This window comes from Gopherus flavomarginatus, chromosome 5 (assembly GCF_025201925.1).
Source record: "Gopherus flavomarginatus isolate rGopFla2 chromosome 5, rGopFla2.mat.asm, whole genome shotgun sequence".
NCBI lineage: Eukaryota > Metazoa > Chordata > Testudines > Testudinidae > Gopherus > Gopherus flavomarginatus.
Genome location: NC_066621.1, coordinates 129,817,876 through 129,841,848, shown reverse-complemented (window position 1 = coordinate 129,841,848; position 23,973 = coordinate 129,817,876). Strand labels below are relative to the sequence as shown.

Sequence of the window (23,973 nt, the reverse complement as noted above, 5' to 3'; positions counted from 1 at the left end):
GAAATCTTGCATTTTACAAACTGAATCCTTAAGTTTGGCCTCACCTTCAAAATGGCCAAAATTTCAGACAATGCTGTTACTTCCCCTTGAATGTCTAATTTGTTTTCTCTTGTTTTGAAATAAATCAAAATTATATAGTCCCTGTAATTGCAATTGCTATGAATTCAAGTCATTCATCTCCCGGAGGGCCAGAGCTTTCATCAGTACGCCATTGGCATGAAGTATTGCAGTGCTGCATATTCATCATCCAAGCTGAGATACCAGCTACAGGGCCCCAGTTTTTTTCTCTGAACGAAAGGAAAACAGTCCCCTTTCCAGCCCCTTAATAAGGGATTCTATCCTATAACAATGCAGCCTCTGCACGAGGCACGTTTACTTGTAAAGTTTGCAGTAGGAGAGGCTTTCCTTAAATCTGTGTCTTTTATCCTGGCAGGCTCCTCAAGATTGTTGTGAGGAGTCTAGCCAGTTGGTGAGCTCTGTAATCTAAACCAGCTGTCTCCAGACTGAGGCCCCCATTTGCATTGTTTAACATACTTAGAAAATGAAGTGTTCATTTTTAACATTCCTCCTTCAATTGGTTTAATGCTGAATTACAGAAGAGAACTAAGCAAAACCAGGTGCTTTTGCTGTATTCTCTCCAGCGTCTGAGGAGGAGCAGACCTCTCTCTGCCCTTTCTATTATTTGGTATTTCATTCTTTGGAATACAAATGACTGAGGAACTCAAGTGCTAGCAGAACGCCGATGTTCAGACACGTTTTTTAGTTATTCAGCTTGCAGACTCCTTTTTTCCTTCTTTCCTAACTAATGTTGGACATGCAAGAAGTAAAGAGGTAGGTATTGTGCATCAAACTATTTTACTGACTGAATGGAAACCTACTCATGGAAAACATCTGTGGCTACGAGTCACTATGCCAGTTCACTTGCTAAAGCCATTTGCAAAGAGACGGATCTTAATGGTCAGAGAGAGGGTAAAGCTCTTTTTGTTTTGTTATAAAAGCTATGCTGTCTAGCAATTTCTGTCTTGATCTATGCTGTATTCTGCATTTAGGAATCTGTCTCTTGTGGGAATGCTGAATTGCTACAGTAAAGGGTCTTCTGGCTGAAATCACGGCTGCTTTCTCTGCAGATATTGTTCACAGTAATTGATTTAAACTTCACTAGCTATTGTTACAGAAGATAATTGCTATTTTATAATAATTTGTCTGCTGATTAAACCAACAGGACCAGCTTAAAGCAATGTTGGTTGTGTTGTGTTGTGTTATATGTCTGTTAATAATTCTCAGGGGGACAAGGGATCTGATAGTGTAAAGTCAATTGAAGTAGTCCAAACCCACGTCAGGAAATCTCTGTTTTGCTCTATCACGTTCCTCATAACTCAGAAGAACCTAGTGGCTCTTAATTCTTGAAACTGAAGGATGTATGTAGTTGTGGATACTATCAGTAAGTAGATATGAATTTTTGCTGTACATCAAAGAGTAGCCCTGTTAGGCACTTTTAACATAGAGCAATAAAACATTTCATTTCCTTCCGTTATTCCTCTTTCTATATACAAAATGAATGTGCAGTAATGTACACAGTGCATGCCTGAGAAAATGTGTTCTATCCCTCAAAAGGATTTAAGAGATCCATAACAGAGATACAGTCCTAAATAGATGATGCAGTGCCTTAAACGCATTACCTCCATTTCTAGGGAAAAGTCTTTACAGAATTTGCCTGTTTGTGTCACTACAAAACTTGCCAAACAAACAACATTTGCCTGTTACACAGCACTATGAACAACTATGTTAGAGGTTGTGTGTACTTTTCAGTGCTTATTCCTCAACTAAACATACTGGTGTTTTAAAATGTGCCTGTCAGTTTGTGAGTAGTCTTGTCTGATGTATCTAATAGGTTGTGTTCAGTACTTTGACTTGCTATACAAATCATAAACAGAGCTAAAAGATCCTGTAGGGAAAGTTGGCTGCTCCTTTAAGTAGCAGAACTGAGGCCACCTAAAATTTTCCTGCTTCCCCCATGTTGTTTTTTGAAATATATTGTATATGCTATAGACATTCAGTAATAGTCTCCAGCGTAAACGAGACATGGCTCTAAAATGACCTTTATATAAGGAAACTGGAAAACACTGAAATTGAAGTACACAAAATAAAATAAATTTCTTATTGTTCTTTCCAGATTCAAATCTGGCACTAGTTAATATCCATCACTTTGATTTGGCCAGGTATTTATATGGGCAAAGCATACTTCCAGGGCTCAGTCTATAGCCAAATATTTAATAGCAAAGGGCCAGATCCTGTCACTGAGAAGTTCCTTGCTTTACAAAAAGTCCTTTGGAAATACATAGGCCAGACTCTCAGCTTCTGTAAATCAACATAGTTTCTTTGAAGACACTGATTTATATCAGCTGATGACCTGGCACAATGTATTTACTTGCAGAGCAAGATAATACTCAAATGTGAGTAAAAAGCTACAATCTGATCCCAAAAAATCAGTTGATTTTGAGAGTACTTTCTTGGGGATGAAGCGTGGTCTAGCCCTGTTAATGACTTGCTCTGTGGGGTTTGTGCTTCAGTTTATCCATTTGTAAATTGTGTATAATACTGACCTAACTCCCAAGGATGTTGTAGACTAAATTAATGCTTGTGAAGGGTTTTGACATTCTCAGAGGGCAGGTGCCACAGAGGGATAAAGTTTTATCATTGACTTTTATAAACTTACCCTTTGAAGAGCTTGTGTATAGCCTATAGTAAAGGACATGGATTAGCCTACAGATATTTAGGGCCTGATTCTGATCTCACTGGTGTTAGTCCAGAGTAAGAACACTGACGTCAGAGTTTTGAATCTGGGCCATATACTTAATGTTATATGTCATCAGCCAAATTCATCTATAGTAAGCGCTGTGGAGTGCACTGGAGTTACACCAGAGATTAATTTGGCCTAGTATCTAAATCTGTGAATTGAACATGTGCATAAAAATGTTTACATCTTATTTTCTATGCGTATTATAGGATACTGACGGTTTTCATGCTGGCCACCTGCCTTACATGCCCTGGGAAAGCACAGGTGAGATGAGCACACGGAATACATATACTTTCTTACACTAAAGCATTTCATAGCACGAGGCTTACTTTGATAGCAGGTGAATAAGAAATCTGTGGTCTGGGACTTAGATGAACAGGAAGCTATGTGGTCTAGGGTTTAGCATGGAGGAATGGGAGCCAGCAGGATCCTGGAGATCCTGGAGTCTAATGTGGACTGTCAACTCAGCAGGAAATTCTTGGAGAAAGACAGGTCTCAAAGAAAACCAGACACTGCCTCTGAACTAAGTAGTCCTTGAAAATGAACCCACAAAAGCACCAACAAAGGAGCTTTGAGTCCTGAGTTCTACCAGTGAGGACCCTCCATATTTAGAACTCCCATTGATTTGAATGGAAATTCTGTGTATGGAAAGCTTCCAGGATCCAGCCCTAGGCCTTTCACCTGTGGGTTTGGGAGCCTGGAGATGTCATCCTAGTCATCATTCTAATTCCTGGGAATATCCAGGAGCATTGGAGCTCAGGATTGAGGGATATTACATTAGGGCTGCATAAAGAAGTTTACACAGTTCCTGCCTGAATTGAGCCTGGCTCAAGCAAATTTTATTAGTCCTTCATGTTCCTGGGCATTAAATTCACTGTAAATTAGGTGGGGGGGCGGGGCAGGGAGGTAGACTCTGATTTGAAGGTAATAGTCCTATATCATTCAGGGCTGTTTTTCCAAATACCTTTTATAGAAGGGTTTGAAATCCCCTGTTGGATTGACAGTTGACTGCATGTGGCTTGTTAATTGATATTTTGCCAACATTAGAGCTGGGCAAAAAACAGTTTTCCCATCCTGTGAGAATTTTAGAGATTTTGCATTTTTTTCCCATCCTGAATTGGGATGAAAAGTTGAAATATCAAACATTTTCACAAACTGAAAATAAAATTTAAAATAATTGAAATTTACTTTTAAATGAGTAAATTGAAACATTTTCTTTTTATAATTTTGCAACGTTTCATTCTGATTTGGACATTATAAATTTTTTAAACCTTTTTTTTTTTTTTGCTATAAATTAAAGTTCAAAACAAAGTCATTTCTAGCTGAAAAATGGAACTCTTTCATTTTGAAAATGTCAAAACAGGACATCCTTCTCACAATTTCTAAACTTTTTTTAGTTTTTTTCAAAACAAGACATTTGTTGAAACCAACCTAATTCCCACAAAGAGTTTGTTTCAACTAATTGGCCTTTTTTAATGAAAATATTTTTTCATCTAAAAGTTGCCAGCCAGCTCTAACCAACATAGGCAACAGCCACAAGATGTGAAGAATGTCACTGTAACTAGGTGAAGAGGTTAAAAGCACACAGAGTATGTGTGTTCTTTACATGACAGACTGAAAATAGACACTCCCATCAGAATGCCCTTGGCTTCCTCCAGATGATGCTAAAACATCTCATAATGTCAAAGTAAGTGCCGGCAGAATTCCCCACCACATGATCTGTAACTGTAGGTGATGGCCTGGAGTGCTCTTCTGGGTAGATGGAGGGACTCACTTCATACATTTAAATGACCATTCATATATTTCCTGCCATGTCCCCTTATCCCTTTAAAAATGCCTGTCTCAGTGTCTTGTTCATTCCACTCTATCACTCCCACCTGCAGTTTACATTGCTGCCAAATATGCATGACACATTTTCCCTTCCCAGCTCACCAAGGCAACACTTTCTACTGACTTCAAATACTTGTAGAAAACTCACTTCTTCCTTGACACCCAGAAGAAAAACACCACTAAGTCCTCCTGCCCTCTGGTTCTTCTAGTGCATCCTGTCTTTGATGTCCCTATTTCTTACACTGTCAGTGTAACCTACTGACAGATTGGGTGTCATGCTCCCCTCTACTGGCTGACCAACTGTTACCAGCTGATGGACTGATCCAAAACCCATTTAAGTCAATGGCTGTCTTTAAACTGACTTCACTGGGCTTTGGAGGAGGCCCTACAGGAGTTACTTCTGTAGCTGACATGGAGAGGGCTCTGCTGGCATACTGGAGACCACCGTTCAAGCCCCACTGATGGTCTGTGTGGTGGGGTGAGGAGACTGCTGTAAAGCATGCACCCTTGAAAAAAGCTTCCTCTAAGGATTTGTCTACAGGAGGATTTAAAGGTGTGGTATTTGCAACGCGTCTACGTGTGCGCTAAGCTGGTACCCTAGATTCCAACTCCACCTGCTTAGCATGTGTTTAAAAATATATATTGCATTGTCAACACTAGAGTTTGCTAATGACTTTTAACAACACACCTTTTCTCCTCATGAAGACAAGTGCTAACAGGAGACAGGGCCGGCTCCAGGCACAAGCAAAGGGAACAGGTGCTGGGGCAGCCAATGGAAAGGGGTAGTACGTCCGGGTCTTTGGTGGCAATTCGGTGGCGGGTCCCTCACTCCCTCTCAGAGCAAAGGGCTTGCTGCCGAAGAATTAAGCAGCGTGGCTGAGCTGCCGCCGAAGTGCCGCTGATTGCAGCTTTATCTTTTTTTTTGCTTTGCCAGCTTTGGGGTGGCAAAAAAGCTGGAGCCGGCCCTGACAGGAGATATAATAATTCCTAGATCTTATATTGCACTTTCCATCCATAGATCTTGAAGTGCTTGACAAAACAGGTTGTCAGTATCATTATTCCCATTTGACAGATGGAGAAACTGAGAGGGAGGTGACTTGCCTAGGGCCACTCAGATTGGTGGCACAGCCAGAAATTGAACCCAGATCTCTTGAGTCCCAGTCCAGTGGCCTATCCACTGAGTGCTAAACCATTGGCAGAGTAGGTATTGGTTTCTCCATTAGAGAATGACAGCCTGCTACTGCTGCCAGCTTATAGAATTACTTCATGAGCTAAAGCAAGAGGTCTGTGCTGCAGTGCTGAAGGTTCTGAGTTCAAAGTCTGCTGACTTCCCATATGAGAGAGTCATGACACAGGTCCTTTGGAGAAGGTACTCTGTTCATTTTTTGCATATTGTACAGTGCTGAACACATTGCACTATAATAATCCAGATGATCACATGATTTTTTTTTTGTCATCATCCAATTTCACAATCACTGAATGTCCTTTCTTTTCTTGTTTTAGCAGCAATGCACTAATGGGTTTGACCTGGATCGTGCCTCTGGGCAATGCTTAGGTAGGATTTTGACTGAATCAATTCATTTACACTTGGGTTCAGACCCTCTGGATTTGTTAAATTAATAACTTGCTACTATCTGTGTATTTTGGATGAAGGGGATGCTCTCAGTGTCTGGCAAATATATATAAATTATGCACAAGCCTTTGGAAATTGTTCACTTGCATCATTTTTTCAATATGAAAATGTCATTGTTCAGACTGGGTGCAGTGCTTTTCTCGTGGCTGTGATGACATGAGTTTGGGAGCTCAGTCTAGTTGCCAGAGAACAGGGGTGCAGTAGCATAAATACCCACTACTTGCTACTTTTGGCAGCTTCAGCCAAGAGGCCAGGGAGAGTTCCTCTCACCCTCTAGTTCAGAATTAAGGTGCACTTTGGGGCAGTGCAGGGAAACTTGAACTTTGCCCATGGAGCATCTTTTCTGTGGATTAACAGAGGACGTCAGTCTTTGGGGCTGTCAATATAGCACCTTCCACATACGCTAACAAATAGTAAGTTAAAAACAGTAACATAAAAATAGAGATGCCCTGTCTGAGCTTCCTAGCAGTTCCACCCTCCCAGCCAAGGAAATGCTCAGATTCTAATAATCTCTCTGCATCTTTCTAAGGTCAAGACAAAAAATCCCAGTCAGAACAAAAAAGAGACCTGAACCAAATCCCCAGATTTGAACATCTCAAACTTTGTGTGTGGGAGGCACTGCGGAGTCCCAGATCAGGATCCAAGTTTCACAGCTGGGCAAACCAAACCACAAGTGTTTGAAATCTGGAGCTGAATGTTGTGGCTTGGACAGATCCATTAGGAGAAACGGGCTGTAGGATCAGTGTTTAAACTGAGCATCTATAGAAAAGAAAAGTGGTTATTTTTTGTCCCTGATTGTAAAATAGAACAAGTAGAACACATGCTCAGTTGAAAATATATGCTGTTTCCTGTTATGATGTGAGCTGACTTCAAAGTGAGCCTCTGCAAAGGAAGCATAGCTTTTCGTAACACAAACCATGTATCACATATTCAGCAAAATCCCAAGTAAACCGTATCATATGTATTGTTCTGTGCATGTGTCACATTAAGGACCAGTTGTGGAAATTGCTGATCTAATTGCCATTCTATTACTACGTCCTTCCAGATATTGATGAATGTCGAACTATTCCTGAGGCCTGTAGAGGAGATATGGTGTGTGTTAACCAGAACGGTGGCTATTTATGCATTCCCCGAACAAATCCAGTTTATAGATCACCATATGTGAATCCTTATTCAAACATTTATCCACCACCTCCAGTTCCCAACTATCCCACTGCTACAAGACCTCTGATGTGTCGGTTTGGCTACCAAATGGGTGAAAACAACCAATGTGTTGGTAAGTAGTAGAACACTTTATATATTTTAAGGCTAGAAGGGATCACTGCAATAATCTAATCTAACCTCTTGCATAACTGAGGCCAATGCTACACACTAATTCTTGCTTGAAACCTGATAAATTGTGGTTGGACTATAGCATTTCTCATAGAAGGACATATGTTATGCTGCTTGTATGGTCTTAGTTCAGGGCAAACAGAGGTATTTTCTCCAGTCTGCATGTTTTTCTTAAAAATGAAAATCCATCCTGTTGATTTGAAAGATGGCTGTCAGATGATTCACTGGTGCATACAGTATATGAATTTTCACCATCATGAGTCTGTCCTTGAGAGAAAGGAGGATCTATGTTTAAAGAACTGGAGTAGGACTCGGGAACTATAGGTTCAATTCCAAGCTCTGCCACAGACTTCCTTTGTGACCTTGGGCAAGTCTCCTAATCTCTGTGCCTCAGATCCCCATCTGTTGAATGGGTATAATAAGACTTCCTTTCTCCCACCATTTGTCTGCCTTGTCTGTTTAGACTGTAAGCTCTTTGGGTCAGGAACTCTTTCTTACTATATGTATGTATAGTGCCTAAAACTATTAGTAGGGTTACTAGGATAACTAGGATAACTTTAAGGCCTCAACTAAAAATGGACCCCACGGTACTAGACACTGTATAAACATGCAGTAAGAAACAGTCCCTGCCCCAATAGAGCGCTGATCCTGTAACACGAATAATAAATAACTATTCTTACTGTTTCCTCCATTTTGTAGCTTTTCTATTGGAGCATCTTTTGGGCTTGATTCTGACCCCATACACATCACTTTTACCCAGCTATGACGCTTGCTATCCATGGAATTACTCCCGATTTACATTAGTTTAAGTGGGAAAGAATCACCACCATTTTTGTTTATTTGTTTTTTTCTAGCTTCAAGAGTACAGCTTGCAAGCCAAATTCTAAACTGACATAGGTGTAGCAGACATAATGCCACTTATCAGCAGAGTTACTTTGGTGTGAAACTGGTATTATAGAATCATAGAATATTGGGTTTGGAAGAGACCTCAGGAGGTCATCTAGTCCAATCCCCTCCTCATCACTCTTAGGCTCCAAGTGTTCTGTTGTGCAGGAGTCATGGGTTCAGCCTCTGTCATTGACTCAATGTGCAACCCCTATCTTTTGCTGCACCTCAGTTATGCCACCTGTAAAATGGGGACTCATAGACTCTTGATTTTCAGTCAAAAGTGTTGGACAATTTGGGTTTCAACAAAATGATTTTTTCATGAAAATGTCTGCTTTTCATAGAAAAATATGTTTTTTCATTGAAAAACAATGCCCAAATCCGGAAATATTTCTATTTGGATATGCTGCTGCAATGCCTCATAGGAGTCGTAGTTCGATTTCCTCATGTCCCTGTTCTTCTCTAGGGGTTCAGTTATCTCTTCCATGATGCACTGCTTCCCCTCTCCAAAAGGGGAAACCCTGGTGCATGATAGGAGGTGTAGTCCGACCATCCAAGAGAAGAATGGGAACTTAAGGCATCCAAACTACAATTCCCATTAGGGAAGCATTTCTGAATCAAAATATTTTGGTTTTCAGCCAAAATATTTCTGAATTTTGGCAGAAAAATTTTTGTATTTGAATTTTTGCCAAAAAATTAAATTTTTCAATGGGGGGAAAAGCCCATTTTTCAACCAGCTGTAATAATAATAATGGATGTTGTGAAGTTTAATTAATTTTTTGCAAAGAGTTTTGAAATCCTCAGATGACAGGTGTTGTGAGTTACGTATAGTATTAATTAGTCCTACTGACCCTGCTGAATTAATTCACATCATTTCTGATGGTGTTATGGAACTATGAAGGCCAATGCTTCTTTCAATCAGCACCATTCCAGTAGAGCCACCTGTAGTTGTGAATACAGCAATTAATTGCTAGGGGAGGCTGTGTTGAATGCAACCACTGACCAGAATAGCTGGGAAAAGATGGAGAGTGGCCCATCAGAATCACAATTAGCTGGAAACATTTTCTCCTCATCAGGTTTGAACCTCCCCATCAGGTTTGAATTGAGGCAGATAATAGTGTTTATGTAAGGACAAAAAACAAAGTTTAAAGAAAGAAAACAAGACCTTGCCACAGCCAATGGGTCTCCACTGGGTTAGACTTTGTTTTAAATTGTGTGTTGTTTAGTGAAATGCTCTGGAGACAATTTGTGTTTCACTTCCCTGAGATGGGAATGGAAGGCATCTAGATAGACAGTATAGAAGATTGTCACGCTACGCTGTAGCATCCATGAGTTCCTCTGCAGTAACTGTAGGGCTCATTTTAGTATTTCTTGTACACCCAGAACACTTTATTTTATGGAGGTAAAGTTCACCCTTGCGCTGAGGGACAACACAAGGCTTATGTATCACTTACGAACTCAGGGTTTAAATAATGTATTGGGCTTGTTCTGACCCTCTGCATAGGGATGAATTTCATCAGGCATACACAAGAAATGCTGAACCAAAAGGGTGCCTGAGCCATAAAAACAACTGCTAGTGTCAGTGACCCTTCAAGCTGCCCCTGCCCTTCCCCACTTGTCAACGTTCCAGGCCCCTTGAAACCTAGGACAGTCTTTTACAATGAAGTTTTCAAAAGTGCTCACTACTAGCCTAACCACTTCTATTGAGGTTCATGGGACTTTTGGCCATTGAATTCAATGGGAGTGGAGGTAGCCTAGTGCCCACTTGTTCTATGGAGTGTAGGTTATAGAAAGTCTCTCAGATCACATTTAGGGTTTATAAGATACTCCTTTGCCAAACTAATGCAATAGAAATCTTTTCTTTACTTTTTTCTTTTTTTAAATTCCAGTGGAAACATTCTTTTTAATGAATGAACCATCCCCTGAGAAACCTGTTTTCACTATCTGAGCTGAGAGAAGTGCAAGAACATTGTGAAAGGGTCTGTCTACCCTAGGGTGACCAGACAGCAAGTGTGAAAAATAGGGATAGTGGATGGGGGGTAATAGGAGCCTATATAAGAAAAAGACCCCAAAATTGGGACTGTCCTATAAAATCGGGACATCTAGTCACCCTAGTCTATCCCATCCTGGCAACTGGTTGGTGAGCCAACCCTCACTTTGCCTTAACTCTCCAAGGAATGCACACCCCAGGTGGTTCAAATAATATTCCCCCTCCTAGGGGCTGATTTATTCCAACATAGCTAAAGATAAACATAAGTAGTTCCTCTCCTGGTCAACAAGAGTTCACAAGGAATCCATCCCTTTCTAGCCCTCCAGCCCTCATGCTTTCTGGCCGGAGTCACAGGTGCAAGGTGAACAGATTCCTTCTCCAGTCCTGCTACAACTTGGCTCTCCTCCATCCTAACACAGTCCTCACCCACAATCCTGCAGCCAGAGAGCCTCCCTGTAGAGCCTCTTGCACTGGGTGAAAAGCAGCCCCTCTTATAGTATGCACTTCTTCCAACTCCCCTCCTGAGTGTCTTTTGAAAGTTTCTCTCTTTCACTAACAGAAGTTGGTCCAATAAAAGACGGAGACAATCACCTACTTTGTGTCCGTAATACCTAGGGACTAACACAGTTACAAGAACCCTGCATGCACTAGAAAGAAACTGCTATGACCACTTACAGAGCGGAAGGGGTTAACCCTTTCCTTGCTGGTCTAGGCCTGGGTCTTCTGCGCCCTGTCCCAAAGGGAAACAAACAGCTTACAAGCAATAAATGAAAGCTTAAATGCTCTCGATGTTAATAACCTAAGAGATGCTGTTAGCACCACAGGGAAAGATATTTGTTTTCTAGAAAGACAAGCAGGCCAACAGAGAATCTGTCCTCATCTTGTATAGTCGTGTGTGTGTGTGTGTGTGTGTATGTGTGTGTATAAAAAGATAGATATAGATATATAAAGATATGTGTGTGTATATATATTTGGCATTATTCTTAAAGCCCCAGCTGCTGGAATGGTGATGTTGCATAAAAATGCTCAGCTTTCATTTAAAAAAATTAAGTTTCTAGCCCTTGTAGTTCCAGAGAAAAGCTGGAAAATAGGACCCAAGTTCCACCTGAAGCTTCAAAAATCACCAGGCATAGAAAAAGATACCAGAGGGTGATGGTAATTTTTAAACCTCCTGATTCTTTGGGGGCTGACTCATGGTTCTGAACACTTGAGGTATGTCTACTTTACAGTGATTATACCAGCATAGCTAGGTCACCATAACTATGCCGGCATAGCCCCATAGTGTGTACACACAGACAAAACCAATGGAAAGGGTTTTTTGATCAATGTAGGAACAATACCTCCCCAACTGATGACATTCTTCTGTCCATCCACCTGCATCTACATTGAGGTTAGGACAACACAAATATGTTGCTTAGGGGTGTGGATTTTTCATACTCCTGAGTGATATAGCTATGTCAACCTAAGCTCTAAGTGTAGACCAGGCCTTGGGGTTGGCAAATGCAGTGTTCATTGCACCAGTAAAAAGTGTGTGTAACTTGCTACTTAGAATGGGAATGATTTATGCCCACTCTGCACATTATTTACACTGGTGTAAACAGCAATCTCACCCAAGAGCTCTAATCTGCCAGTGTCCATTTTAACTTACATAATTTCTGACTCTTTTTTCCTTTCAAATTGTAGACTGCTTAACTATCATAATGCCCCTTTTGTTAGAGGAACTCAGTCTGGCAAGACTGGATTGGAACTAGAGCCTGTGTTCTTGCATTATACATTCATAAGCTGAGAGTTCTTTCCAATTTCCCTTCACTCCACCCCAGCATTTCCTGATTTACAATGATTTTTAAAACATGCCTGAAGTATAGATCCTTCTGGGCATTGTAGAAAGATTTGAAACTTTTGTTTTTACTGTTTTTATCCCATTAACACGTCTGTCGAATGGGAGGAGCCAGGGATGGAAAAGGAGAAAGAATCAAGGAAAGCATACAGAAGCAAGAGCGAGCTGTGGTTTTATCTCAGTGGGGCTCTGGTTCAATCCTCAGTGCTGGCAATGATGACAGCCATTACACCAGCACAGTTGCAAGAGTGGGTGGCCTGGGAGAGGGTGTTATCTGAGAGAGGGCATAATTCAGTGCTTCTCCTGAGTATCCTGCACCAGCAAGGTGCCTATGAAGTCCTGCCCATCAGCTAATTCCCCTTCTCCCCCACTGTCCCTAGTGGAACCTGTAGGGGAAAGAAATGATGTGAAAGCTGCCTCCCAATGATGTGAAGCGTCTGTGTGTGCGTCTGTGTGTGCTGGCATAAACTGAGCACTCTGGGGTTAAGATTGTCATCCCCTTTCATGCCCATAAACCCCTGTGCAGAAGGAGCATGGTCTAGTGGTTAAAGCGCAGGGGAGCACTCAGTTTGTGTGTGAAGGTTAGTACTTATATAGAAAGAAGTAACTCTGACCCAAGAAATATAATGAGCAAGCCAAGAAAGCTTCATGTCACTAAGAAAACTGGCATCTCCGGAATATGCTGCAAAAAAAGAGCTGGCCGTCTGGGGATGGTGAAGGGTAATAGTAAACAAGAGTATATCATCCTGCATATCAGTGCCTTTCTAACATCACTGGCTAATTGTACTGATGTGTGATGATGTGGGAAGAGACAATAAAATAAACTCACCAGCAGCGGAACCACAAATTAACTCGTTTCAGCTAAAGAGAATCTTGATGATAGCGTGCCAAATTCCACACTCGGATATGGGTGTATGATTCCTGTTGGCTTCAATAGGATTTCAGGATCTGGGAGCCAAATTTGTCCCAGTGAGTCTATCTGAGTTAGTTTAATCGAATCATGGGCCTAAGCCACGTGTCCCAGCTCGGATACAGAGCTGAAGCATCCCAAAGTTCAAGGCTGTTCTCCTGCAGCATGAGTAAGTCTTACTGACAGTGATGGTCTGGAACTGTTGCTGCTGCTGTTAGTCTGATCCCATTTTTATCCCAGGAGATGGTTGGGATTCAGCCAGAGCCAGTAGAGGTGGTGATGTCAATCTGGGTCTCTCTCTCTGGCCCAGTCTGGTGAGGGCATCTCTCAGGATTAGGGTGACAAAGGCCTGGGGTGCCAGGAGATGGTGGAGGTGGCAGCCAAGATGGTGAAGCTTTCTTAAGTAGCTTCTGTTTGTTCTTCCTTCGTTTTCTTTCCAAGTCCCTTTCTTTAAGGACCCAAAAAGGATGTTATAGGAGAAATAGCTCAACTACTCACTATTTTGTTCTCCAGTTAGGGCTAATATCTGACATATCAATTCTGGGCCATTAATTTCTGGTTCCACATCTGTTTTTACCAAGCATGATATCAACAGCCCTTGAATCATGTCAATGTGGCCTTTTTGGTTTGGACTAATTTAGTCTCTCTGTCTGGTTCTCTTGCACTAGTTTGTAACATTCATTATTGAAAGCAGCTTGACTTACGTTCCATCAACTTTTGTTACTTTAGGTTATTGTGACATCCAGTGTCCTTCCATATATTTTTTGCAATTGAGGTCATACTTCAGGTAAATTGGCTGGCCCAGTTATAACAATGGCACCCTTCGCTAGGTTACTTGGAGCTGCTCCCTATGATTGCTGAGTGGCATCTGTTTACAGTAGTTTCTTTAGCTTCTTATTGAGTGAGTGACTAAACGTTTTTGGGTTTTTTTAGTATGTTGGTGGGGAGCTGATTGCAGGTGCTAGAGCTGCTTTCTGAACCTGCTGAGGAACAGGACAATGAAACAAAGGAGAGTGTGGGCAACTGGTTGAAAGGGAAGGTGTCACCCCACAGCATACAGCATGGGATCCTGCATTCAGGCTGGGCAGGCACAGCTTTGTAAGCATATATGGGGCAGTTGGGCGTGTGCACTTCCCTATGTAAATTGGGATCCTGTCACAGCAGGTTCACATCCCCATAACTGAGAACTCTCAATCTCCTTAGAATCTGTTATTCTTTGCTACTGTCTGTTCTCACTTTACAAGCTCCAGAGTCACCTTACTGTATCATGCATTGACATATCAGGTGCAGACAGCTCAGGGAACCTATCTCCCCTGCCCCAGGCAAGCTGCAGATCAGATCCTCTCCACGGTGCTGCAAGGGATAACCTCTGCACAGTGCTAGCTAATATGTTGGCTTGCATGCCACGGCTCAAGTGAGCATGGTCTGTGAGTCAGGGGTCATCTATCTTTAGACTCCCAGCGGAGCAGCTTGTATGCTGCAATTGTCAGCAAGGACTGGCCAGTGGGAGGTTACACCAGGTTCAATTGAGAGGAGTAGTGTCTTGATGTCCCAGCCCACCATGTCTTTTCCTGCAGCAGAGGACACATTGTGCACTGCATCAGCCAAGGCAGGATTTGACCCACATTGTTAATCTTTAATTGATTCCTTACACTCTTTGTGGATCCCTAATTTAATATGAGGGACTGCAAGGCTGTTTGCTTTCAGTATGTCTGACTTTTCTCTCACTTCCAGAGATTGCAATAGGGCCAAATCAGTTAAAGTCAGAATGTGCCAATTAATTCTGTCTACTCTGGGAGTGGATTAAATGAGCACCACTTTATGGGCTAGCTCTTAAAGTAAAAGAATGAACAAGTCATTCTGGCCAACCAATTACAGCATTTCTTTTTCTTGAAATCATGACTTGTTCTTGGAAGATCTGCCTGAGTCTTTCTTCTCCAATCTATCAAGTCTGGGACTTGTCCCTCTCTCCATTTTCTAACTTGACTCTGGCCAACACTCCATACATAACATTCCATTGAGACCCGAGGGCTTCCATGTTTCCTGAACAATTCTCTCTCTCTGTCTCTCTACCCTTCGGCAGCATAACGTGGGTTACTGTAGTCTGAAACATACTGGAAGCCTTATTCATTTTCATTGTAGTATCAGTGCAGTGCTTAGCCCTGCATAAGGCTGTGTCTGCAGTGTCCGGAGTGCCTAGAGATGGCAGGATTCTTGATGACACAAAAGTCATTGTTTTTCTTGGCTCTTGCCTTATATTTCTTGGGTCAGCTTTGTTTCTCTCCATTTGGCTCCAGGCTGAAATTGGCCACCGTTATATGTCACAATTGAGATGTTTGGCCAAAATATATAGAAATATGAATTGGCTCTTTCACAAATGTAAATCGTCCAGCTCAGCCATGTGCTGTGCCAGACTGTATAGGCAGAGTAAACGTGCTGGCGTTGCTCTTGTGTTTTGTTCCTAGGACTTAAGCAGCCATGAGGAAGCTGCAATGCAGAAAAATAAGAGCTGCCTTAAATTGTGTGGAAATTAATATGCTCTAAACTTTTCATCCACCAGTTCACTGGTTTCCCACTTTATTATTTAAGAGGTGTGAGAATATTTTAAAGAAAATAAATTTACTAGCACATGCATGAGATCTATACTGTCCCAGCTCTGTTCAGTAGAATACCAATTCGTATTCCAGCCGTGAGCTGAAGGGGCTGCCTAGCAGGAACAATGGGCAAACCCAGAAGTCCCTACTCAGTCTTGCTTTCCTGTCATGTAAGGGACTACAATTGCACATGGAGGAAGGACTGTTCGGTGGTTAAAGCACCAGCCTAGGAGAGAGAGAGAGAGTCAAATCCCTGCTCTACCATAGACTTCCTGTGTTACCTTGGGCATGTCACTTAGACAAAGATTTTCAGATGTCACCAATGATTTTTGGGTGCCTCAGTTTGTGTCCAACACTAACGCCTTAAAGGGGCCAGATTTTTGGAGGGCAGGTGCTCAGAACTTCTGAAAAATCAGGCCCTTGGAAGGTGTCCCAATTTAGGCACTCCTAAGTCACTAGCCATTTCTGACAACCTTGGTCCATGCCTCAGTTACCCCATCTGTGTAATGGGGATAAGAGTTCCCTACCTCACACAAGTGTTGTGAGGTTAAATACAATAAAGATTGTAAGACTCTCAGATCCTGTTGTAATGAGGACCATATCAGTACCTCAGATAGACAGATTGGGCCTATGATACTGGAGAAGAGGGATAGATAATTTAATATCAAATGGGCCAAATTCATCCCTGCTATAACTCCACTGAAGCCAATGGCGTTACATCATAGATGAATTAGGTAAAGCATTTGATACACTACTATGAAATACTAATTCAAATTAGCTTGAACATAAACACTGTCACATGGATTGAAAGCTTGCTGAAGGGCTATAAACGAAGGATAATGATACCTGGCAATGGCCTGAGTGTAGAGAGGTTTCTCGGGGTGCTGCAGGGACCATTATCAAGTCTGGTCTTATTAAATATCATCTTTAATGACCTGAAAAAGAGTGTTCACTGGCTTCAGAATGGTTTTATTGGACATCCTCAGCCCGTGGTCATATTCCTCCAGTCTAATATTGCTCTGTATCACTGTTGCTGGGATTATTTGCAGCTGGCTCTACAATCCAGAGGGAATCATATTAATCATTGATCTAATAGCACATAGCTGCAAATATGGCATTTGAATGGCTGGCGGTCATCTTCTACAGTGTGTGTATATTTGAGAGTCTTTGGACCTGCTAAAGTCACACAGCAGATAACCTCCTCTTCACTGAAAGTTTCTACAGCTTCAGTCATAATGTGTGCTGTTGTTTTTTTTCCTTCCTGGGGTAGCTGCAGCATTGGGCTATAAAGTGGTCGTTTCCCAAACGCCTGCATCCTTGACCACAGGCAGGATGTTTTTCATTCTGCCTTTCATGTTACATTCCACAGCAAACACCCCGATACACTGGACTATGATGTCTTCATTCCCAGTTGGTCTATCTCTGTTCTGCCTCCTGGGTTCCTCTAGCTTGAGCTTGTGTACTTGTTCCACACTAATAGCTGTTGTTATGCTGATCCTTTCCCTGAACAGTTCAGCTGCCCTTACTATTTGAGGGCATTTCCCTAGGATTAGGATTCTCTCAACAATCTGGTATCCCAATACTCAAGCACTTTTCTCAGCTGTTCCAGTGTTCTGGGCATTATTATTGACAAAAAAAGTTAACTCATTTTCTCATCTTTATCCCCCTATGGACAGCTGTTTATACAGACTCAGCTCTTATTTCCACTGTTTCCATGCTTGTGCAAGGTTTATTGTCTGGACTTTCAGCCTACCTGGTGGGCTGTCCCTCCGTGCCTATTTGCTCTGCTTCTAGGGGATGCTTTGTTTGCCTGTTTTTCACACTCCCTGCTGACGAGTCTCACACCACCCACTGCCACCATGTTTCATGTGTTGTGTTCTGGATAATAACCTTAGAGGATTCCATATTTCTAAAACTGAACTGGCTCTGTATTAACAGCCATTTACAGAGATGCTGCAGTGACAACTAGTATTCTAGCCATGGGCACAAGGACTGGCATCCAAGTGCCTCATCTAAACTCTTCCCTTCTGCACTCTGTTCCCCTCTCCAAGTTCCATGCAAGTAGCTGCCGAAGGGGTTAACAATGCATGAACTATGGTTCCAATACAGTGCTTGTTAAGTCAATGGGAGTCTTTCCCTTGGCATTGGCTCAGATCCTATATCTGCAGATAACACTAAATGAGAAGATTTTGTGAACTACTGTGGGCAGGGGAATAACCCAGAGAGACTTAGGACACATCTACACAGCAGATTAGAACCTGCAGTAGTGAGTCTCAGAGCTCGGGTTTACAGGCTTGAGCTTGCACTATGGCGCTAAAAACAGCTGTGTGATGTGGCTTGGACTGGAGCTGGGGCTCTGAAGCCTCTGCCCCATCCCTTGGCTTCCAAGTCCCAGCTCCAGCATGAGCCCAAACATCTACACAACTGTTTCTGGTGCCATAGTGCAAGCTCAGCAAACCTGAGTCTGTAGTCCTGGGCTCTGAGACTTGCTGCCATGGGTTTTAAAATACAGCGCAGACATACCGGTAAAGAGGTTATAGACTTTCCTTCCTATGGGCATGAAATTAACAAAAGTAAATTCAACCTGGACAAATATATCTAGGGGAGGGAAGGAGAATCCAAAACCACATCTATTTAATGGAAGAAAGAGTAGGAGGCAGCCGGAGGGCAGAACCAGGGCTGGAGGTGGGGGCTAGCACCCCCATTTGGAAATGTTTTAGGAGCTGAACTATGTTTCTGCCCCTGTGTGTTGGGCTGGGGATGGAGCAAGTAGGAATTGGGCACCCAGTGGGGGGAGCTGGTCCTGGACCAGGCAGCTCCATTCCCTCCCTGTTGCTGCAGAGCATCTTCTAAGTGGGCTGGGCACATGCAGAGGTGCTCAGTAGTGGATCAGTGTGGATGAAGCTGGAAACACTGCAGCCAGGATTGGGGAGGGAAGCACAAGGTCTGGAGCTGCTGGTCGCCCAGGATGGAGCCAAAGCCTGATGACATTGGGAGTTGGGAAGTAGACAGTAGAGACAGCAGAGCCCCCTGTGGGGAGCAGGAGCTGGGCACAGGTAATAGGGAGGTGGAGCTTTGTGGGGAGTTACCCCAGGTCCCCCAGATTCCCCACTGCCCTATCTTCCTCCCAGCTCCCTCCACTACCTCCCCTGCTATCCTCTGCTCCCTGCCAGGGCCTGCACCCCAAATATACATCTCAGCCCTTTTTCCCACCCACCCCATTGAAAGCAAGCTTCTGCCACCTCCAGAAGGCAGTAAGGCCAAGCGGAGTCTTGGGGTGCATGGCAAGTTACAATATCACATAGCAGCAAAAAATTCTGTTGCATGTACTGAGGTTTCACATCACAGAACAGGGAGTACTTCTAGCCACTGATGGTAATGGAGAAGCATAGGGACAATGTTTTTTTAATTATTTTTTTTTAATCTGAGACTTCGGAGAAAAGGTTCATAGCACACAATAAGTTTTTATAGCCTCCATATTTAAAGAATTTAAAATTATACTTATTGGGCCAGATTATGGTCCACATTAAATCAGATTTCTGCCACCCTGGTGGAACAAACCAGAGTTAAAGCTGGCCTAAGTGGCTAACTGAGGAGTATTCTAGTGTAAGAGAAATCCCAATGTGCTGTAGAGTCCACTCCTCACAGCCTCTAATGTAGGAGCTGGGTCAGAGGGAATGAGATGTTCTTGGAGCACTGTAGACTCTGGCAATCCTCAGCTGTTGTAACATCTCCCTGGCAATCTTTGCAGCTGGGCATATTTTAGAGCAGCTTCAAGGCTATGCTAATTTATACGTGGGGATGAGCCCAGCAATAAACCCAGGATATGCTGCTGGTGGATCGCTGAACATTGCAGTTGGGACTTTAACCCAGTAGCAGATTGCGGTCCTTTGCATTTGGTGGTGTAGTTTTGTGAAGCTAAATACCAGAACAATTATTCCATTCATACTTTGCCCTTATCAAGTAAAACTCTTGTTAAAGTAAATGAATTGTTTGTCTGAGTAAAGACTTCAGAAATTTGCCCATTTATATTTTCAAAGGGCTTTGAGCTTCTCAGAAGGAAGGTGCTATATGTGCAGTGTTATTGTCAAAGTGTTATCAGGAGTAATTTTAAAACATAAGACAGATTTTTAGGGTGGAAAACCTAAGGAGTTTGATGCCCAGTTCCCATTAAAATGGATGGGGATTGGATATCCAAATCCCCATGGCAATTCTGAAAGTCTCAGGCTAAATTTGAAGCCAGACAACTCTGACATGTAAACATATAAGTGGATTGTAGAAAACCTTGTAAATGTAAATCTGTGCCCCAGGTTTCAAAGATCCTTCACCAATGGCCAAGCAGAACATGTGAAATGCACTTCAGTTCTGGAGGTGATATGAAATTGACATGTCCTGAAGTTATCATGGAACATCCCCAAGCTGAAATCTACTAAAATCTCAAACTCTTGTGTGGAGGCTCTTTGAGATCTTTGAATGAAAGACAAAATACAATGATGGCAATACTTAGCACTTATATTGCACTTTTCATCTCAAAGTGCTTTATAAATATTTGCCAAATAGGCCTTACAACTCCTGTGGGATGAAGAGGGTAGTGTTTTCTCTTTCTATCAAAGGATGAATTGAGGTACAGAGAGTTTGTCCACACTAGGACAAAGGTTCTGAAACCTAGGATTCACTTAAACCAACTAAAAGGTGTTAAAATGGCAAACTGCCCTGTCTACAGTAGGGGTGAAATCCTGGCCCCATTGAAGTGCAATGGAAGTTTTGCCATTGATTTCAGTGGATCTACGGCTTCAAAACATGTTTAGCCCAGGGTTTCTCAAACAGGGGTCGCCGCTTGTGTAGGGAAAGCCCCTGGCGGGCCGGCCCGGTGTGTTTACCTGCCCTGTCCTCAGGTCTGGCCGATTGCAGCTCCCGCTGGTCACGGATCACTGCTCCGGGCCAATAGGAGCTAGTGAAGTGGCAGCCAGTACGTTCCTCGGCCCACGCCGCTTCCAATAGCTCCCATTGGCCCAGAGCAGTGATCTGTGGTCAGTGGGAGCCATGATCGGCCGGACCTGCAGACGGGGCAGGTAAACACACCAGGCCGGCCCGCCAGGGGCTTTCCCTGCACAAGCGGCGACCTTTGTTTGAGAAACCCTGTGTTAGCCATTTTGTCTTAGCTATCACTGTTCAAGATAGTCCTAAAAACACCTCAGACGGGTTGGCAACCTTTCAGAAGTGGTGTGCCGAATCTTCATTTATTCACTCTAATTTAAGGTTTTGCCAGAAATACATTGTAATGTTTTTAGAAGGTCTCTCTCTGTAAGTCTATAACTAAATTATTGTTGTATGTAAGGTAAACAAGGTTTTTAAAATGTTTAAGAAATGTCATTTAAAATTAAATTAAAATGCAGAGCCCCCAGGAACTGGGCAGTGTGAGTGCCACTGAAAATCAGCTTGCGTGCCGCCTTCGGCATGTGTGCCCTAGGTTGCCTACCCCTGCCTCAGAGGAGAAAGAGGTTGGCAGGGGGAGTGGATTTGAAAGTTTCTGTGCTCTAGTATGGTGATTAAAAGTTTGCTTATAGAAACCTAATTCAAGGATAGGAGAAGATTCAAGGATAGGGGCTCATCTGTCTCTGTAGTAAGTCCAACTCTCTGAGACACAGTAGCTAGGTTGATGGAAGAATTTATCCATCGATCCAGAGGGTCTCAAATGGGGTGGGGTGGATGAGAACCTTCTTTGGGGAGGAACCATGCTGGGCACATTTTACCCACAGCAATGAATAAGTATCAAAGCTCATTGCTCCAGACATATTAGGTCCTTGGATGGCGCTGTGCACTTGACTGTAGATGGTGCTGCACATTTTGATGGATTTCTGTTAAATTTGCATAGCATTATACAAAGTCATTGCCATCTGTACATTAATCCATTGGCTACGATGCGGTGTGCACATTTAACTGTAAGCATCAGCCACAATCACAGTTTTGCTTGTGCTCTTACTGCAATGGATCATTGGCTCTGTTTGAATCAATGCCTTGCTGTTTTTAATATTTAGTGAGATGCATGTTGATTTGTTTTAATTGATGTACGTACTTGTGTGGCAGGAAGTAGGGCATAAACTACTACAGATGCAAAGAAGGAGGGCACAGTCAAATAAGTTTGAGAGCCTCTGTGGTGACCTAGCAGCGTTTAGGTCAAATTAATGATATCACACGGGGTGAGACATTTTTCACAGACCTGAGTGATGTAGTTAAGCTGAGCTAACTCAGTAGTGCAGACCATCCCTAAGTATTGCTATTGAATAGGACGAATTCATTAGAGTAGTGGATCTTCAACAGTCCATTATAACTGATTTTTGTATAGTGTCAGAAGTTTCACACTTTACTCTCTGTACATGCAGAATCAATCTATTTGAATGGGTAATAGCTTTCATCTAGAGTGTTCTCTGCATAAAACAAACTAATCCAACTAATCAATCCCACACTCAAAAAGAAAAGGTATTTTACAGCCATTTATTTGTGATTCAAAGGGACAGTTACAGGAAAGCACAGAGAGCATGCTCACAGGTAAACAAATGTACACACACACCTACATTTCCATTTCTTGAATTAGAAACCCAATACGGACAGTTTCCCCATCTATCACCCAAACCAATAATAGACACAGTCAGTTAAAACATTAAAATAAAATAAGATTTCTCAGGATATAAAACCATATCAGAAACACTTGGGCTGTCATTGGTCTGTTTACTCCTCTGAAGTGTAGGTGGACTTTGAGGTTAGTGTTATCTGCACAGTCTAATTGAAGGTGTAATAAAAATATTGAAATGTGTCTGTGTTAAAGGAATTATTAGGAACTCTTTTGTACTGAAGATGTTGCATTCCCAGCATGTGGTGGCTTTTTTACATGAATAACTATGACAAAAACCCTTATAGCTCAAAGAGGGTAATAAACAAAGCGCTAAGACAAAGGAAAAATGCAGTTTGGTTTTGACAATGGCAGGCCCATATAATGATGGAACATGTGCTAGTCTAGAATTACAGCCTGCCTGATGGAGAGTTTGCTTCATAAATAATACTAAATGGTTTAGTCAACAAGTACTTCCAAACTAGAGCTGATCAGGAATTGTCTGTAAATTCTTTTTAATTGAAAATGTATTTTCTGCAGAATTGACATTTTCTGCAGGAAAATCTAAATGTTTTGTTTCAGGTCAGGTTAGCCTGAGTCAAAACATTTCCTCTTGTTTAATTAAAACATTTTGGCTTGGGTCGGTTTGACATTAATCAGAGTCTTCCTGAGCTGCAGTCATGTGCCTTATGCACCTATACTCCCCCAGCGGCCAGGCTCCCTGGCTGAACTACATCTCCTGTGATGCACCATGTGTCCCCTTCAGCTGAACTGCATCATGGGAGATGTAGTCCAGCTGGGGAGCCCAGCCAATAGAAGAGAATGTGGGCTGGAGGCCACCATACTACAAATTGTGGAAATAAATGTTGAACTTATCTGAAATAGAATGTAAACATTTCAGAATCAACATTTTTCAGACTCTTGGTTCCCCAAAAATGTTGGTATTTGACTTTTTGTTCCACATCAGAATAGAAACAAATGTCACCCATAGTTCTTTCTTACACTTGCATCGTGTAAGGTTTTCTGTGCTGTAAGCACCCTACCACCTACTTATGTAAAAATAATTTGGTTGATGTACCAATTTTTAATGTACAAGGAGAAGTAGTTGTAGAATTAGGATACGAGGCCCCAATCCAACAAAATATATTAACACATTTAGGCAAGTGAGTAGCCTCATTGACTCATTTTTGTGCTTAACATTTAGAACGGGTTGGAAATTTCTGAATTTGGGCACTTTTCGTAAACATTCTTGGGAAAAAATATTCCCACTTTTCAGTCACCTTTATTAAAGCTATCCACATGCTTGAGTGGTTTGATAGGTCAGCACCTGCATGCTCAGGTTTCTGTCTTGTATTTTGCCCGTTGAACTTGTTCCTGATTATTATTTTTACAGAACCCAGCATAATGGGACCCCAATCCTGCTAAATATTTACCTTTAGCAATAAATTACACAGGGACTGCCCAAAGTATGTGATACTGAGAGCCACATTGGTCACAAAGATGGCACCTAATCTGTGTGTAAATGTAAGGGATTTTTTAAAATAAAAATAAATGT

At 42.2% G+C, this 23,973-nt stretch overlaps 1 protein-coding gene across 2 annotated transcripts in view; it reads left to right on the top strand.

Moving 5' to 3' along the window:
* The first annotated feature begins 426 nt into the window (after positions 1-426).
* The window catches only part of FBLN5 (fibulin 5), a 65,554-nt gene continuing 42,007 nt past the window's right edge, over positions 427-23,973 (top strand). The window contains exons 1-4 of one of the 2 annotated variants that reach the window (XM_050953307.1): positions 427-831; positions 3,007-3,061; positions 6,134-6,182; positions 7,306-7,536. In XM_050953307.1, coding sequence (XP_050809264.1) covers positions 806-831; positions 3,007-3,061; positions 6,134-6,182; positions 7,306-7,536 — 361 coding nt within the window. In that variant the 5' untranslated portion in view covers positions 427-805. Of the gene's footprint in view, positions 832-3,006; positions 3,062-6,130; positions 6,183-7,305; positions 7,537-23,973 lie in introns of both variants that reach the window. The other variant, XM_050953306.1, reaches the window with a different exon arrangement.